General features: G+C 35.8%; 1 protein-coding gene across 1 annotated transcript in view; it reads left to right on the forward strand.

Annotated features, from left to right (window-relative positions):
* The window catches only part of LOC131149253 (uncharacterized), a 144226-nt gene extending 127918 nt beyond the window's left edge, over positions 1-16308 (forward strand). The window contains exons 23-25 of the mRNA XM_058099539.1: positions 9681-11127; positions 11722-11916; positions 15301-16308. Of these exons, the coding sequence (XP_057955522.1) occupies positions 9681-11127; positions 11722-11916; positions 15301-15771 (2113 nt within the window). The 3' untranslated portion in view covers positions 15772-16308. The remainder of the gene's footprint in view (positions 1-9680; positions 11128-11721; positions 11917-15300) is intronic.
* The last annotated feature ends 3882 nt before the right edge of the window (positions 16309-20190 follow it).

Genomic DNA, 20190 nt, shown 5'->3' on the forward strand with positions numbered 1-20190 from the left:
TTCTATATTTATTCTTTGTTCAGTTACTTTTTCCCATCGTTTTGTCATACGACTCATAAGTTTATTTCCACAATAGTTATTACAATTTTGAATAACACCTTCATTTTTGTATATCGGTATTAATGTGTTGTTCCTCCATTCTTTTTGGCATTTTCTTGGTTTTTGTAGCAAAGTTAAATATATTAATTAACCATATAATTCCGTTTATCCCCTAGACATTTCCAAACTTCAATTGGGATGCTATCTAGTCCTATAGATTTCTTGCTTTTCTTATTTCTTAAAGTCATCTTTAGTGACTAATTTTGCAAATAAATCTATGATTTTTAGTATTTTCCTAATTTGTTACATCTAGGTTTAAGCTTTTAGTTTGGTTTTCATTAAACAACTTATTAAAGTGTATTCGCCACCTCTCTTTTATGTCTTATTTTTTTTATGAAGACATTATCATCTCATCCTTTATACATTTTACATTACCTAAATCTTTGCACTTTCTTTCTCTAGGTTAGATAGTTTATATATGTATCTTCCCCATTTTTTGTATCTAATCTAACATATAAATTATCAAAAGCACTATGCTTAGCTTCACTGATGACTTTTTTTTTTGCTTCCTATCTAGCCTCTTTATACTTTTCGAAGTTTTCTATATTTCAACAATTTTACCAACATTTATACTAGATTCTTTTTGTCTTTACTGCCTTTTGGACATCTTGATCCCACTAGCAGCTTTCTTTGCTTTCCTATACTCTTTCTTTGGATTCACTTGAAATTTCCTTTGCGATGTTCTTCAACAGAGTTGGCCATACTATTCAACAGTGCTCGAATCTACTTTATCCCCTATTGTCCAATCCCCCTCTTTAGTCATTTTATCTTTAAATTTTACTATATTTTCTGCGTTTAGACTCCACCACCTAATTCTTTTGCATTGATTTATGTTTTTTTTTTTTTTTTCTTTTTTTTTCCCGTCTATTTCATTGTACAAACATCTAATACTAAAAGTCTAAGTTGTGAAGTAAGATTTTCCTAGTATAACTTTACAATCCTTACAAGATAAACGATCTCCTTGCCTAGTTATTAAGAAAATTTATTTGGCTTTTGTTTTGTCCACTCTTAAATGTTATTAAATGTTCTTTTTTAAAGCAGGTATTCATTATAACAAGATCGTATGATGAGGCAAAATTTAAGACCAAATAATTAGGCTCATTTTTATCTCTATATCTATGGCCTTCATGTATCCTCTCATAACCTTTATTTTCCTTTCCAATGTCCATTCAAATTGGCTCTTATGAATGTTTATTGAGACCTTGGTATCCCTTGTATAATACTATCCATATTTTTTAAAATTGTCTTTTAAGGTTTTCTGTTAATCCTAGTTAGGGAGCATACGCACTAATAGCATTTATTATCTCTTAACCTAAGGCTATCTTGAGTTTTATGATTCTATCTCTTATTCTTTAACATCTACCACATTATCTTTTAGGTTTTTGTCCACCATGATTCCCACCCTATTTTTATGTTTTTTCTTTTCTAGTGTATCGATGTTTCGTCATGATGTTATAAGGAGTAAATAATATTTATTATAAAAATCAAAATTTTAAAAATAGCATCCCTATTTAGAATAGTGTAGTAAATTAGTAATAATGTATAATTTTTTTAAAATAAAACTATATATTTTCTTAAATTAAAACTTTTTGCTAATATTTTATGTATTTTTCAGTGAATTTTATTTGTTTTTAGTCTATTTTTTTTGCATATTATTAATACTGTGGTTTATTTGGTTTTATGTAATTTATTTAAAATTTTACAGTCTAAATATATATAGTTAGTTAGCTAGAAGACCTTTAAAAAGATTACTCTTCGTTGCATAGTGTCACGAGCTAAGCTTGTTCATGGCATTATGCTTGCCCGTGACCGCTTGTCTCGTGTGTTTGGGATGGGTTTCCATCATGTAAGTACTAGTGTAGGGTTATTTTCTAGCATTTGTTTCTCTGTATGCCAAATAAGGCAGTATGACTCCTCGATCACTTTGATGTTTCCTAATGTTAGGATGAATTTTGCATGTAAAGCTCTTTAGGAAAGGGTGAGTGTTCATCAGTCTTGTAAAACTCACTAGCTATTGTCATCGTGTTTAGCCTACTTGCCTCCCTCGCTAAACACACAATGTCAACGGAGGTGTTAATGAATTGTGCTTCTTCAATGTTACTGCTTGCTTGCTATTGCTTTCATAATTTCTTATTGTTTCCGCTGCTATCTGATTGAATGTTAATGAAAGTGTTTCGTGGATGAATTGTGGTAAACAATAGGCTAGCTAGTTAACAAGATTGCTTCAACTAGTGACGCACGACCCTTTCACAAAGGTGTGAAAATAGTTGGCCCGTGAAACTTGGTATTAGAGCAAAGGTTATTTGCTACGTGAATTCAGTTACCTTTGTTGTGGGATTTGGAAAGCTTTGGTAAGTGACCATGGCACCAAACAATGCTGAGAGAATCTGCGTGCTGGAAGCATAGGCTGAGACAACAACCAACAATGTGCCCAACGAGATAGCCCAATTGAGGGAACTTGTTGATGAAGTGATGGGATCACAAAAGCATTAAGCAAGTTTGATTGGTGAGATGTCAAAGGACGTTCCCCAGACTATGGAAACTTCGCAATCTTGGATAGGTGATCTGAATGCAAAGATTAATCTGATGGTTCTTGCTATAATAAGCTTTAACATTCCTTGGTTTAGCAAGACCAAGGTACCAGAATTTAGGACGTATGGGGGTGCCCATGATGCCAAGGAGTTGGAGAACTTCTTGTTTGATGTGGAGTAGTACTTTCGCGTTGTGAGGATGGCCTCAAAACAGATGAAAGTGGATACTGTGACCATGTACTTGGTTGGTGACGCCAAATTGTGGTGGCGTACCAAGTACAAAGAGATTAAAAATAGACGCTGTGTACTGGATGGTTGGGCAGACTTGAAGAGAGAGCTCAAGGCACAATTCTTTCCTGAGAACATTGAGTATAATGCTAGGAAAAAGCTGAGAGACCTCAAATAGAGTGGGTCAATTAGGGAATACTTGAAACAATTTTCTACTTTGATGTTGGATATCCGGGACATGTTGGCAAAGGACAAGCTATTCTATTTTCTTGAGGGATTGAAATTGTGGGCAAGAACTGAAGTTCATAGGCAAAGAGTTCAAGACTTGTCTACCGTGCAAGCTGTCGCAGAATGCTTGACTGATTATGCTGGAGATAACATTGCTTCGTCCAAAGAGTTTGGCGGAAGGGGAAACAGTGGAAAGTCTTTTAAGATGGGCAAACCCAAAAGTGGGGAAGCCGACTATAAAGCCTCAACTTCGAATGAAGCTTCATCATCTTGAGGGTTCAACAAACCCAATGGAAAGGGGAAAATTTCATGCTACTTGTGTGGAGTCCCTCACAGCGTTGTTGAGTGCCAACACAAGGGGTTACTCAATGCAAGCTTCCACTTCGGGACAAGTGGTGGAAAGCGATGGGGAAGAGGAGGATACCCTGAGGATGGGTGCAATGCATTAGGTGAGTGCATTGGAAAAACAGGAGAAAGCTCCAAAAGTTACACAAGCAAAAGGACTAGTGTTTGTGGATTTGAGGATCAATGGGAAGAGTACCCGTGCTATGGTGGATAGCGGGGCTACTCATAATTTTGTTTTGCAATTGGAAGCATAGAGACTTAACTTATCCTTGGAAAAGGATACAGGACACATGAAAGCGGTAAATTCCATAGCCCAACCTACTCTAGGATTAGCCAAACAATTGAATATGAAGCTTGGATAGTGGGAAGGTCATACGAATTTCATAGCGATGCCATTGGATGACTTTCTAGTCATCCTGGGAATGGAAGTCCTAAGGGGGACGAAGGCAGTGCTGATGCCTTCTTCTGGTTCCCTATGTCTAATGGGAGATCACACTTGCATGGTGCAAGTCGTTGCGACGAAAGGAGATGATGGGAAGTTCCTTTCAGCCATGCAACTCAAAAGGGGATTGAGAAAGGGTAAGCAGACACATCTAGCCACGGTTGTGGTAGATGAAGAAGTAGGCCAAGAGTGGGTGCCTACGACCATCCAAGCGGTGTTAGATTAGTACAAAGAGGTGATGCCGGATAAGCTGCCTCACAACTTGCCTCCACGACGGACTGTGGAACATGGGATCAAGTTGTTGCTAGGAGTGAAACCACTTGCTACAGAGCCATATTGGATGGCGCCTCCAAAGCTAGCAGAGTGGAGGAAACAACTTGATGAGTTGGAAGCGAGATGTGTTCACCCTTCCAAAGCACTGTTGGGAGCATCGGTGTTGTTTCAGAGGAAACATGAACAGCATCTACGGAAGGTGTTCAACAGGATGAGGGGAAACAATCTGTATGTGAAGAAAGAGAAGTGCTCTTTCGCTCAACGGAGCAACAAATTCCTTGATCATGTGATTGAGAAAGGTCATATCCGGAGGGATATGGAGTAGGTAAGGGCGATTCAAGAATTGAAGATCCCCACGATATTAAAGGAGTTGCGTTCCTTTCTTGGCATTGCCAGCTATTACAGGAAGTTCGTTGAGGGATATTCGTGGAGAATGACTCCAATGAGAAGACACTACTGGAGCAAAGGTCTAATTGGCCGCGCATGTGTGACGATGTGGTTGATTACCCGGACTTGTCTCACTTGCCAACAAGACAAGGGGGAGCAGAGGAAGAGTGTAGGGCTACTGGAGACCCTACCAATACCATCCAAACCATGGGAAAGTGTCTCAATGGACTTCATCACCAACCTGCCTAGATTGGGGGATGCAAAGTCTATACTTGTGGTTATAGATAGGTTTTGGAAGTATGGTACGTTCATAGCTACACTAAGTACTATTAGGCAAAGGAGATGACATAATTATTCGTTACTTATGTTGTAAAATATTGGGGTGTTCCCCAAGACATTGTTTGTGACCGAGACTGAAGATTCCTCGGTTCACATCTTGACATCTCTTCGTGTTTTCACCAACAGACAGACGAATAGACAGAGAGATTCAATGGGTTACTGGAAGAGTATTTGCGCCATTTTGTCAATGAAACTAGAAGAATTGAATGCAACTACTTGATGTGGCTCAGTTATGTTTTAATGCCTAAAGGAGCTCAACAACCAACAAGAGCCCTTTCGAGCTTGTTACAAGCCAGCAACCATTGTTACCTCACACAGTAGGCGAGCTGTACAGAGGAATGAGTCCCAAGGCGTACATCTTCACCAAAGAATGTAGACAGAATGCAGAGTTTGCGCGATCCTGTATGGAGAAAGCTTCTAAGGAGATGAAGAAGTTGGCAGATTAGGGGGGAAGACTGCAGCACTTCAACTGGATGAAAGTGCATCATGTGTTTCACGTCAACTGCCCCAAGCCGTTCAACGCTGATACCAATGATCCGAGCCGAAGTCAGTCAAACAGAGCATAGTTGAAGACAATGCAACCTAACAAACATGAAGTTGAAGATATCCTTGCAGATAGAAAGTTCATAACCTCAAGGAAGAAGTTGCAAGAGTTCTTAGTGAAGTGGAAAAGCCTTGGTGATGAAGAAATCAGCTGGATTTTTGCGAAAGGTATGCAACTGTTCGTGGACAAAGTTGAAGTATACCTAGCGCCAAAGTCTACGAGGACGTCGATCGCATAAGTGGGGGAGCGTCATGAGCTAAGCTTGTTCAGGGCATTATGCTTGCTTGTGAACCGCTTTTCTCGTGTGCTTGGGATGGGTTTCCATCATGTAAGTACTAGTGTAGGGTTATTTTCTAGTATTTGTTTCTCTGTATGCCAAATAAGGCAATATGACTCCTTGGTCACTTTGATGTTTCCTAGTGCCAGGATGAATTTTGCATGTAAAGCTCTTTAGGGGAGGGTGAGTGTTCATCGTCTTGTAAAACTCACTAGCTATTGTCAACGTGCTTAGCCTACTTGCCTCCCTCGCCAAACACACAATGTCTACGGAACTGTTGTTAATGAATTGCGTTGCTTCAATGTTTACTGCTTGCTTGCCATTGCTTTCATAATTGCTTACTGTTTCCGCTGCTATCTGATTGAATGTTAATGAAAGTGTTTCGTGGATGAATTGTGGTAAACGATAGACTAGCTAGTTAAGTAAGAGTGCTTTAGATAGCGCCGCATGGCCCTTTCACAAAGGTGTGAAAATAGTCAGCCCGTGACAACAAGAACATTAAGCAATGTAAGTGTACGCTAATGATTTCTAGCCTTGTGCAAGGTTTGAACTTTGTGAATCAAAGCAAGCAACAAAATAAACATTCTATATGACGTCACTAGATCAACTCTACCATGGTTTGAAATTCTTGATGGGTGACAGCCCGATGAAGCCACTAGGTCGATTGGATTGTTTGGGCCGGCAGGTTAAACTATTGATCGAATCAATGTTGTCATAGTAAAAAAGTACACCTAATATAGTAGGAATCTTTAGGGTAAAGTAAGGGGTTAGCCGTCCTCCTAAAAATGTATGACCCATAGCCGGTCTCTCTTAGTGTTGAGGTATTAATATACCTAGGTATATTATTTAAAGAAACCCGAATCGTGGACAAGATAGACACTAGACATCTCCATATGGCAGGAATCCCTTGTTCAAGGGGGCTTCCATCCATTCCCAAAACAAGAATAAAGGCTCAAAATAGGTCGAACTAATTTCGTATATAAACCGAAGTCGAAATGAGGAAGGAGGAAACCGAGACCAACTCCTTTGAATGCCCAAGTTCTCATTGTGGCGAAGGCTCATACTGCCATGAAGCCGGGCAAAGATAAATTGCCTACTTCAGTTGGTCCTTACTACATAGCAGAATGCTACCTTTATTAGCCTAATGGGAAAGCGAGAGAAGAGTCAATAATAATAATAATCAATAATAATAATTTTAGTAATACTGCTAGTGATGATGATGCTTTTTTACTTTGACTGATTGGTGACTATGATTTATGACTAACATCTTTGTATTAATAAATTATTATCATTAATGACAATCAAGATGAAATTTTGTGCTACATACATATGTATACTGCTAGTGATGATGATGATTTTTTTACTCTGACTGATAGGTGACTGATTTATGACTAACATTTTGTATTAATAAATAATTATTATTAATGACAATCAAGATGAAGACATCCTAGTGCACAAAGCTCCAACTTATGTGGAATTTTAACCTCTAGGTCACTCAGCTATGAATCTGCCATTGCGCCTAGGTTATCCGTCTCCTACATACATGTGTGTTTATACACACACACACACATAGAATATATATATGTATATATGTATATATGAATGTATGTATTGTTTTACATATATATCTATATATATCTTATGGATTTCAAATGACAAAGGGAACAACACTTGTACTGGTAAGGCAACTCCTTATCTTCCTTGAGGCACAGGGTTCAAATCTCATTGGCTGCATTTGCAGCATGGTGTATTTTTCCTTTTTGGTATAAAGGGGTGGGCTGAAACAATTTTGGCTGTGGGTCGGGCCTTTCTTGCGGGGCTGCTGGTTCCCTACTGAGTCATGCCTTGTCTGAATCTTCACTATCACCTGTACTGGCCTGGTGATTAGTTCTGATCCAACCCGATTGGACCATCCGGTTCAGTCCAGGTTCCAGAACCATGAAATAGACCATTTAAATTGATACTTTTTTTCTAGGAATAAAGAGGAGGGTTGATCCTGGACTAGCCTGCTAATTTACTGCTGTTCCTTTTGTAAGAAAGAATGGATTGCGAAAAAATCTTAAAGGTTGCTTATTCAAGGTGAATAAGCCATGGGAAGTAAGGAATCTTTTGCTTTTGCTTATTTTTTTATTTGATTGGTGCTGGAGGAACAGAATTCATTTCTCATGTTACAGGGCCTTGTTGCGCTGTGCCTGCAGTGGTTTTGCAAGTGTCAGGTTGCTGTAGTTTTGTTCATTAGGGCCATGGTCTTAAATTTCCATGAAATTTTCGTAATTTCCATTGAAATTTCCGCTTTCCATCACCATCGAAATCAAAAAGGCAGTTTATTTCCATCTTACATAATTTCAGTCGAAACTTGAACAAATCACTACCAAATTTGTCTAAATCTCAAAGCTTTAGCGAAGCTTGTCAAAAGTTTAACTATAAAATGAAATTTTCTTGGAATTCAAATGTGAGATTTAGATGCAAAGTGGAAATTCTCTCTTAATTTATTCATATTTTTTATTGAAACAAAACATTATTACAAGGGCTTTTTAAATTATATGAAAAATTAAACTTGCAGCACCATTTAATTTAATCATTCTTGTCTAAATTATCTTTATTTGTATCATAAATATTATTTAATTGATTTATGAATTTCATTTACCCCATGTTTGGATAGGCCTTGGATTTCGAGTTGTATTGGATTTGGATAAGATGTAGTATAAAATTGTATTGAAATTTGTCCAACTCCACCCAAATCCAAATCCAAGGTCTGATTCATGCCCCCAAACACTACCTATAGTAATTGAATCTATTCAATATGCATACTATATTACGAATCATATTATATTACAATTATTGCACTTCGTATATAAAATAGATGTATTTAGTTTGTAAAATTTGTCAGTCCTAAAACTTACATTATTATGTCTATTGACCATTTCTAAAGTTTCATAAAAGAATTCTATGCTTTACTTCTAATTTCCATAACCTTTTTATGATCAAAATCCAAATTTCTATTGCATTTTCCATACTTCTAGAGCTTCCAAATTTTAGTCAAAATTGGAATTCAAAACCTTGATTAGGGCTTCTCAAAATTAGAATTGCATTCCAAAGATGGTTCTCTGTTTTATCACCTTATCACTATTGGTTTGGAAAAGACATTGCCTGATGGAAGGATGAAAGCAAGATTGTTATCTCATTGGTACCGAAAGTATCTCATCCCTTCTTTTCTTTGCAGTTTTAGAGTGAGATTCCTCAATAATAAAGCATGATGCTGTTTTATCTAAAGATTACTTTGCATTAATCCCTATGATAGTGTTCATTTCAATTTGTTAGAAATGTATGATGTCAGTGCCATGTTGCATCATAGATCGCTAAAAGGTTGGTATCTTGTTACTTGCATAGGTTTAATCTCTTTCAAATTAATGCCTGTTAATACCCTTTTCTGTTTTATTTATTTTTTAAGTTTTCACATTGAAATTGTTTTAATTTAACAACCTTATTGGTTTTGTGCCTTGTGGTGCCCTAGAACTTGTAGTAAGAAAAAAAAAACCAAAAAAAAACCAAAAACAATAAAACAACACAAAAGCAATTGCTATTGAAAGTTCTAGTAAGCACTCTCTTCTATTCAACATTTGTTTCGTTTAATCTTCTATATTGCATGTTGTCATTGTGTAAAATGTGGAAATGTTGAGTAGTTTTTCCCTTCTGGGACATTTGAAAAGGTTGCAATTGCCTACAAACTATGACTGGATGTGTTAAGCAAACAATTGCTGTTGCTTTACCACTTCACTTATCTCAAAGGTCTCCTTTTGTCATTGCATAAAGTTTGATCTGTCTCAACTAAGAATAGAAAATTTTATGTCATTGTTAGAATTAAGTATATGCTGATTTGGAAAGATTATTATCATTCTTTTGCTGCAAACATTTTTTTAAAGAATTTTTCAGTGTAATTTTATAAAAAAATTAATTCCTTTATTTTTATCGTCCTTTGTGTTGCAGGTATGGTCAATTTGACAGTGCTAAAGAAACTTTTGAAGTTATAGCAGACTATGAAAGCATGCTTGACCTGTTCATATGCCACCTTAATCCCAGTGCCATGCGGCGTCTCGCACAGAAATTGGAGGAAGAAGGAGCTGATTCTGAATTAAGGCGATATTGTGAAAGAATTTTGAGAGTTCGTTCAACTGGATGGACACAAGGCATTTTCGCCAACTTTGCAGCTGAAAGCATGGTTCCTAAAGGACCTGAATGGGGTGGTGGTAACTGGGAAATCAAGACACCCATCAACTTGAAGGATATACCCCAGTGGGAACTGGCTGCAGAGGTGATGCCATATATGAAGACAGATGATGGTACCATACCATCGATTATTACTGACCACATTGGCGTTTACCTTGGTTCAATTAAAGGAAGAGGCAACATTGTAGAAGTAAGGGAGGATAGTTTGGTTAAAGCATTTACACCAGCTGGTGGAGATGTCAAAGCAAATGGACATACGCCTCTTGTTAAATCAATGTCAAGTAAGTCCAAGGGAGTTCCTGGTGTTGATACCAAGAGTGATTCCTTGATGGGTCTGGAGACCCTTGGCAAACAATTTGGAGGTTCCACAGCTGCTGATGAACAGGCAAAAGCTGAAGAAGAGTTTAAGAAGTCATTGTATGGTACTGCTGCTGACGGTAGCAGCAGTGACGATGATGGAGCATCAAAAGCTAAAAAAATACACATTAGAATACGGGACAAGCCAATTTCTTCCACTACCGTTGATGTCAACAAGATTAAGGAAGCAACAAAGCAGTTTAAACTTGGTGATGGGTTGGGCCAACCCAATAGGACAAAGTCTTTGTCTGGTGGATCTCAGGATCTTGGACTGATCTCATCCCAACCTTCGCCTGCAAACACTGGAACTTTGTCAGCTTCCACAGTTTCTGCCCCGGCTGATCTGTTTGGAACTGACTCATCGACACAGCCTGCACCTGCATCACAGGCGGCTCCTATGGCTATGGGTCTGGGAATTACAGCTGGTCCTATCCCAGAGGACTTTTTTCAGAATACAATACCATCTCTCCAGGTTGCAGCCTCTCTGACTCCTCCTGGGACTTACCTTTCAAAACTAGATCAGACGTCAAGAGTGGTTGAAAATGACAAGCTCGCATCTAATCTGGTTGGTTTATCCACATCTGCTATTGGTCTTCCTGATGGTGGTGTCCCCCCTCAATCCACGCATCAACCTAGTATTCCAATTGAGTCCATTGGACTTCCAGATGGTGGTGTTCCACCGCAATCTGCTGGTCAGGCTGCTGTACTGCCACAATCTCATGTTCAGGCAGCTCAGGTACCAGTGTCCACACAGCCTCTTGATCTTAGTGTACTTGGAGGTCCTGGCTCTACAAATTCAGGAACACATCCAGCCCATCCTACTCCTCCTGCATCTGTTCGTCCTGGACAGGTGATCCTTTTTTTTTTCCTCTTTACCTTATCTTTCTTGTCTGAATGATAAAAATGCATCCCTTCTCCCCTTGATTTTCCAGTTATTCTTTGAGTGAGTTAAGTTCAGAGATCAGAATAATGAAATTTATAATTTAGCCTCCAACATCAAATCTGCTTTTTGATTGGTAAAAAAAATATTTAAGGGTTGTGGAAGGGGTGATTTTTTTTTCTTGTCTTGACTTTTAAGAATAGAAAAGGGTCTTAAACTTTTCAATACATTTCAAAATTCTAGTTAATTCAAATTGGATTGTTGACACCATTTCATGGCAGTGTTCTTCCCTGCATATTAAGTGGTGCATACATTATGTAAGTCCTCGATTGCCCATTTCTTGGGTGCTCACTCATGCATTATATGTTTTTTGGAGTTCACTTCATGTTTAACGTTTTCAGGAATGAAAGATAAAAAAATCTACCACCATCATAACTGTAGCCAAGTGTTGTTGCTCATCAGCTTGCCAATATGTTCAGTAACAAATTTCTTTCTTGCTACCCTGCCAACTTCGTTTTTTTCCCTTTTTCATTTTTTGGTGGGGGTGGGTTGTCTTTGTCACAGGTTCCCCGTGGGGCAGCTGCTTCAGTTTGTTTCAAGACTGGGCTTGCTCACCTGGAGCAGAATCAACTTTCAGACGCATTGTCCTGTTTTGATGAAGCTTTTCTAGCACTGGCCAAGGATCAGTCTCGTGGAGCTGATATTAAAGCTCAAGCCACCATCTCTGCTCAGTATAAGATTGCTGTTACACTTCTTCAGGTATTATTATCATGATTATTTTAGTTACTGTTAAAATTGTAAGTAAGATCTTAGAGGAAGATATTTTTGTATGCTGGTTTGCAAGGGATAAAAGTGTGTGTGTGTGTGTGTGTTTTTCTTTTGTTCTTCCTTTGGCATTCAATTCTTGAACATCTGATAGAATAGATGTGGTGACAAATTCAGGGAAGAAACCAGAGAATGGAGAAAGTAGAAGAAGAACAAAGGATACGTAGGAGGGAGAGAGAAAGAGAGAGAAAGAGAAGTTTTATTTCTATTTGAAACTGCCATTCTAACTATACAATACGCACATAACAGAGTATTTAGACACCTTGCTTTAATAGTAAAACACGTAATTATAAAATGGCCCTCAAAGAACCAAAATATTCAAAATTACCTTTATCTAAAGATTTCTAGCATAACCAGAATTTGCAAACTGACTAAAATCCTAATTTCTAAATATCTTTTGCTGCAACATAAGCATCTAAAGTTTCCATTGGAGGTCCTCCATCAAACTCGCCTGTTGAAAAAATAAATAAATAAAAAAAATAAAGGCAAAACCCAAAAAAGATAAAAAAGAAAAAAAAAAAAAAAAACCTCAGCTTCAAGTTTTGAAATGAGGCTTAGCATTCCTCATAAGCAAAATGGTTCTTACACTGATTTTTCCATCGTTGGAGATCCTTCCAACATTTTCCTTCAATTGCTCTCTGTTAACTTTGAACTTATCCCTAATGATACCAATATCTTGCAACTGATGGTTAATTTGTTGCTGTGTGATGCAGATTCCTTAAACTGATTGAAATCACCACAGTAAATTCACAAAACCTTGCAAAATAAATTCAAATTGATGCTGATAGTGTTGAATATTTTGATTCTTGTTGTAGGTGTCAAGCTTGTAACTACAGATTTCTTGTCATACTCAATTTCTCTCCCTTGGTCTTATTCTCACAATTGCTGTGAATTTTTCTTTCTTATAAACAAAAAATTTTATTAAAAGAGAAAAGAATGTACATCAGAAATTAGAAAGAGAAAGAAAAAGAGAAAAGAAGACGGAGAATATGAAATCCTCACTTTACATCAAGAGAAACTAGTTACAAAAAACACAACCTAAACTGAGAGCCAAACTCAATGTAACAGGGCCGACCAATCTCATTCCTAGTCTTCCAGAGAAGCATGACAAAAACTCCATTTGCCAACAACCACAATAACTGTGCATATCTCACAAAAAAATTCTAATTGCTCGCAGGAAGTCCAAAAATATTGCAATTGAACCACAATTTTGACAGTGACAGAACCAACTTCCCCCATAAATTTTGTGTTCTTCTCCGGTAATCTAAAATATCCTTGGCTGATTCATAATCTTATCGCTAAAAAAGGAAAAAAATTGTCACTGGAATGAACTTCTCATAGTTCAGAGTTCAGATCAATTTTCTGTTTCTTTGAAGTTGACCACACAGGCTTGTGCATGAGACCTGAGTCGCTGGCAGGGATTGTCCAACAATGATTTTTATTGTTGATTATTGATCAGAAGTTGGTGATCATATTGATTGTGGTGATGCGATGAGAAATTTCCATGGAGATCTCAAAAGGCTGGCTGATGGGAAATTTTCCTCTGGCCCACGTGGCCTGTCAGAATGGCAATTGAATTTTGGGTTTGGGTTGTTGAAGGTTTCAATCTTCAATGATGATGGTGGTGCCTCATGTGAAGCCTTCTAAGGTGAGAACAAAACCTAGGCGGTCATGGAAGTTTCTGGCTAAACTTCTAAAATAATTAAAATTTCCAAACTTAAGAGAAAATCCCAATTTATAAATCTATAGCTAAGATATGAGGGCCTATCGTTGTCCATTGATGGTCCTCCATCACTATGTAACATGGTCATAATGTGGAAGATCTGAGTTACTAGCTCAGCCCAATAATCTTTGTTCTAACTTCTGATAACATGCAAATGTTTTGTTGCATTTGCTTGATTTTAGGTTTGTAGTTTACTGTTATGAGAGTTTGCATGGCAGCTAGTCTTCAGTTTCCTTGAAATTGTCAAAATTTCCATTGAAATTTTCGCTTTCCACCACCATCAAAATCAAAATGGTATTCAATTTCTCTTTTACAAAATTTCTGTCAAAATTTCCAAGCCTCTGAAATTTATTGAGACCTTGAAATTTCCCTGAAATTTGTTGATAAAATAAATTTTCCTCAAAATTAAAATTTAAGATTTGAAACCCAAATAGAAATTTATCTCTTAATTAATCTTCTTTTGTTTTTTTCAGTTAAAACTAAAGATTCTTACAAGAAGGATATGAAACATAGCTTTCAGACTTTTGAAATTGTTTGAAAAAATAAAGTTAGAGATATTCTTCAAGATTACAATTTAACATTTGAGACCCAAATAGAAATTTATCTCTTAATTAATATTCTTTTTTTGTCAATTAAAACTAAATATTCGAAGGATATAAAAGATAGCTTTCAGACTTTTGAAATTGTATGAAAAAATAAAGTTAGATATTCTTCAAGATTAAAATTTAACATTCAGACCCAATATAGAAATTTATCTCTTAATTAATATTTTTTTTTTTCAATTAAAACTAAATATTCCAAGGATATAAAAGATTGCTGTTAGACTTTTGAAATTGTATGAAAAGTAAAGTTAGATATTAGCTACAACATTTTATTTGATCATTTATATCTAAATTATCCATATTTGTATAATAAACAATATTTAACTTATTTAACTAAGTTATATTTTTCATTTATATAGTTGAATATGTTTAATATGATTATTATATTTGAGTTATTGCATCGAATACACCATATATATTTTATTATATTTTAACTCTAAATTTTGCATTATTATGTTTATTAACAATTTCTCTAGTTTATTAACAATGATTACAATTATTGTAATTTTTTCTACATTTTTTTTAATTGAAAAGAACTCATTAATAGAGATGGGGGAAAATTACAGAGAAAGGAGGATAAGATATCCTCCAAAATACAAACATAGACCAAGAAACAAAAACAATTACATCAAGCTTGTCCACTTGAAGATCGCACAGAAAAATTCCTCGAAAGAAACCCAGAGTGAGCCCAAAAAGAAGCTCCTACAGGTGGTTCAGGTAGTGTCGTTACTTGTGGTTCAAGTAGTCATCTTCAGCGAAGAATTGTTGAAGATGCCTGCACAACATGCCGGTGGAAGTATGTTTATTCTTTAGTTTAAGTCTCTCGGTGGGCTCCCCCACCTCCGCCCTCCCCACAAAAAAAAGAAAAACACACACGCAGTGTCTTACACTAATCTGAAATTGCTGTTTGGACATTCTTTTTTCTTGGTCATAAGTTTTGATGTTTTCAAGATTAATTTTTCTGACTGCATTTAATTTTGGTTCCACCCACAGGAAATTGGGCGGCTGCAGAAAGTTCTAGGTCCTAGTGCAATCAGTGCTAAAGATGAAATGGCAAGATTGTCACGCCATCTGGGTTCATTGCCTCTTCTAGCTAAGCACCGAATAAACTGCATTAGAACTGCCATTAAGCGGAACATGGAAGTGCAGAATTATGCCTATGCTAAGCAGATGCTTGATCTTCTTTTGTCCAAGGCACCCCAGAGCAAGCAAGATGAGTTGATGAGCTTGATTGATATGTGCGTTCAGAGGGGTTTGTCTAACAAGTCCATTGATCCATTGGAAGATCCCTCTCAGTTTTGTGCAGCAACTCTAAGCCGTTTGTCAACTATTGGATATGATGTTTGTGATCTCTGTGGAGCCAAATTCTCTGCTCTCACGACACCAGGATGCATTATTTGTGGCATGGGAAGCATTAAAAGATCTGATGCACTCGCCGGGCCTGTTCCTTCACCATTTGGCTGAGGTCAAAATGTGTAGGACTTCCCTTTCTCTAATCCATCAATTGCTCAGAACCTTTTTCTTAGGTCTGCTTCTGTTTCCACTGCCCCTGCATACGAAATCAATGGAAAATTTTCTTTGGGAATTGTACAGTTACAATATTTGGATAAATCAAAGTTAGAGCTTTGTACAAAACTGCAAACATGGTGGGGTTCCTAACTATTAGAATCAGAATAGTTGTCGCATCAGTGGTGCTTAGACTGTTGATGGATGTTGGTAAGATGTTTTCAGGTGGTTTGGGCCTTTTTCTTCTGAATGGTGGATCTGCCATCGGGTCTAAGAATGTACATGGAAGGAATGGTAGATACAGAATTATGAGATGTTAGGGTTGAAGCAAGCTTTTAGGACTGGTTTTCTATTTTTTATTTTTTATTTTTTGGGAGCCCCACTTCCAATCTGTCTTATTATGGATGTGTATAACAAGTGGAGTATAATTTTTTCTCAATGTATTTCCCTATCTTGGAGCATTGTTATATTTGAAAGACAACATCAATTCACCTCCTTGACTCGGGCAAAATTTTTTTTACCTAATTTATATGTGTTTCTTATCTACAAGTCTCTGTTCTTTCTCATATAGACCTAATAAAACTTGAAAAGCATTGTGAAAAGTTACTTGTATGCGGGTGGAGTCAATTTGTGGTTATTAAGACTAATAAAGAAAGTTTTTTATTATTTTTGCAATTCTAAAATATTGCTCCTTAATGCCCTAACCAAGAATTGCGGGTTCATATTTGCATTTTTCATGTTTTATTTTTCAGTTCCGGCTTGGATGCTTGTGGACTATGTTTCAAATCTGAGAATGACTCGCTGCAATATTAAACACTAGAGGAGATATTAGGGGAGGTGGGGAACATTAAAAAATAAATAAATAAATAAATAGAAAATACCATGGAAAAGAAGAGTACTAGTATTAAAAGATTTTTTATTATAAATTGAAATCTATTTAAGTATTAATTTGTATGATTAAGATTTTGTTTTTATTAATTTAATTTCATTAAAGTTGTCATGTGAAGATTATGAATTGGAGAGTAAATTAATGGAAGGCTACTGCGGCTTAGTCAACACATTTGGATATTATTGGTCAAAACATATATATATATATATATATATATATATATATATATAATTTTGGAATTATTTTTTGCTAATGAAGTACTTGAAATCATAATTATTTCATAAATAAAACATCTTGATTTTTTTTTTTATGCTAGGCTATTAATATTTTTTAATGACAATTCAACATATTATATATGTATGGGAGATTTACTCTTCTTTTTCTTTTTTTGGATTTAATAGAATGACAAAAACAATTGCATTGAAACCAATAAGTACAAGTCCTTAACCACACAAATTAAAAAGTATAGGGATTAAAATATATTTCACTTAATAATATAACGATTAACTTATGATTTCATTTTTCACTAAAATTTTTAAAATATATAAAAAAAAGAGGAAAATTCTAAAATATTCGAAAAAATTTTTAATGACCAATTGAAGCTTTTGAGACGCTTTAAAATTGTGGATGTTAGGACCCTGTGAGCATCCGAATCAAAGTGACACCAAGAAATTTACGTGGTTCGGTCAATAACGACATACATCCACGGAGCACACACCAAAATTCACTAACTTGCCGGAAAATATTACAATTCTCTCTCTCTCTCTCTCTCTCTCTCTCTCTCTCTCTCTCTCTCTCTCTCTCTCTCTCTCTCTCTCTCTCTCTCTTCCTCCCTTCTTCCTCTCAGCTCTCCTGAGCTTCTCTGCTCTCTCTGCACTCTCTCTGTGCTGTTCTGCACTATTGTGCTATGATGTGCTGTACTAATTCACTTTCCACAACCCTCTTCATATAGGCTTGGAATTTACATCATGATTAAATACAAAACAATCAAATTAATCATAAATTGGAAGTTTATAATCAAGAGATTAATAGAGAATAAATTCCCACGTTTTTTGACTCAGCAACGCGTCGTCTCCAGCTATCTCTTGGCTCCATCTTTAACAATGGGTTCTCATGCAAACCCTGTAAACTTTCTAAGAGTTTTCTGTTCTCATGAAAACCCTTAATAGCTTTCAAAGTGTGTTTTCATGGCCTATTAAACCAATCTCTATTTGAGGAGATATGTCTTGCTATAAAAAACAACGAGATAATTTGAACATTAATGCATAGTTTCTTCTTCCTTGTGTCCCTAGGCAAGGCTAGAGCTCTTATTTCTCAAAAATCAAATTATCAAAGGGAATATGAGGTTCCAAACAAGGTTAGCCTGAAGTAAGGAAGCAGGACTCATAGTTTGTTATGTAAAATATAATTTGTTGTGATTGTTGACTACTCGCTAATCTTGCATCTTGATTGCTTGTCCAACTTTCAAAAGCCTAGTCTGAGCCAATAATTAGGTAGTAATAAGATTTCACTGTATAGTGTCTTCTTTCTTGTATACATAGTCAATGCAACAAGGGCTTTTACTTTTTGAATAGAAGATAATGCCACAACTGAGTAGGTTGAAAGAGGCAAGCACTATATAATTGTGGGATTTTGTCTTTGTTCCTTACTGTCAAGGTCTTTTGCAAATTCAATATTTTTCCAATACACCCTTTCTAGTCAGCATCATCTATTCTATTTCTATATTTTAAAAAATACAAATATAAGGTTCCTCATGCCACCCCTATTATAAATTATATCAATGGCTCTAAGTTTCACATAGCTTTGGTTGAACAAGTGATGACGAAGGTGCAAATACCAATTATTCTTTATTTGTTTAACTACCATCTCTATGTACGATTGTACTTCTAAATCCTTTTTCTAATTTTGTTGATTTTTTAAGTTTTTTTTTCTTTATATTTCTATTTCAAATAAATAAAGTGACAACTCCACTTTATTTTGTTTTTAATTGTTTTCTTTATTTCTTCCTACATCCATTTATTATTTTCTGGAAACAACATGCTACCTTTCATCCTCCTCTTCCCAGCAAAAAAAATATGGAGTAAACAATATTTTATCATTTTTCTAGTTTTTTTTTTTTTTTTAAATGAATTTTGGAATGACATTATACTATTATTGTTTGTTTTTGCTTTTGATATTCTTATTTCTTAGGGTTTTAGGAGTTCTTTAAATTTTTTTTAGGCAATTGACTACTTTTTTCCTTATTATTTTTATGGTTTTCCTAATTAATTTAACAAAATAAAGGAGAATTAGATTGGATAAACCAATCTACACAGCTAAAAAGCAAAGGAGGGATTTTCGGTCAAGTTAACCTGGTGAACCAACCATGCCAGGCCAAGCTAACTAGACCCAAATATTCTAATTCTACATGGATTGTTTCCTAAGGTAACTTACGGGTTGGGGGTAAATTGGGTTATTTAGAAAGTTAAACTTAATAACAAGAAATTGATGCATACAAACAATAAATGTAAGTAGACAAAATTAAATGAGTTAGGAAGAAGAAAAACACATGGTTCGACTTCCTCAATCTTGAATCCACTCTCTCAAGGAACAATTTGCCTTGATGTTCTACTAATTCTAAACTTCTTACAATCGCTTTATTTCACCCGGTGGCAAGGACACCAATCACCACAAGTTTGATCGAGGGAGATTATAATTGCTCATTAGGAAGGATATTCAATTGTAAGCATAAAAACAATCTCTCAAAGAATGAATAACATTATTGCATTAGAATTTTTTGAAATAATTTTCAAAAGTAGGCAAATTTGAGCACAAATGAATTTTTGAGGTATGGAAGCCTTAAGACTTTAAATATCAGTGTGAATAGTTTGGGTATTGTTCATTGGACTGTAGAGGATATATATATATATATATATATATATAAAAGTTGGCATCAAATTCTATTTGGGGATGCCAACGAATGGTAGTTGCATGGCAATCCTCAAACAATAAAATCTAAAGAAGAGATACAAATGATTAAAAAGTAGAGTCACAACCTTTATTTTTTGTAAGGGAAAAAAAACCTAAGAGATCTAAAAATTAGAGAAAAGGGTTCCTAAGTACACTTGTGCGTAGAGCAAGTGATTAACCAACCATTCCAAGGGAGATCAATCAACCAACATCCCTGTCAATACCCGTTCTAAAAATGGTAACATGCTTTTGTTTGAGAAATAGGTTGGCCTCAAGAAACCCTTAAGTTTGAAATATAAAAATGGAATTTAAAGATGATGGGGTTTTAAAACAAACTTATTTTTGGAAAAAGATGAAAAATAAAGAAATTGATTTTAAACTCAAATTCAAGATGAGGTTTGACGTAATTGAAGGTGGTGATTGAATTTTAAAACTGACCTTTTTTTGTAAAATAGTTTTAATGGAATTTGACCGGAAACCAAATAAAATGGGTTTGATTTGATTGAAATAAAGGATTAATGAGGATTAAGGTTCAAATT

This window comes from Malania oleifera, chromosome 2 (assembly GCF_029873635.1).
Source record: "Malania oleifera isolate guangnan ecotype guangnan chromosome 2, ASM2987363v1, whole genome shotgun sequence".
Lineage (NCBI taxonomy): Eukaryota > Viridiplantae > Streptophyta > Magnoliopsida > Santalales > Ximeniaceae > Malania > Malania oleifera.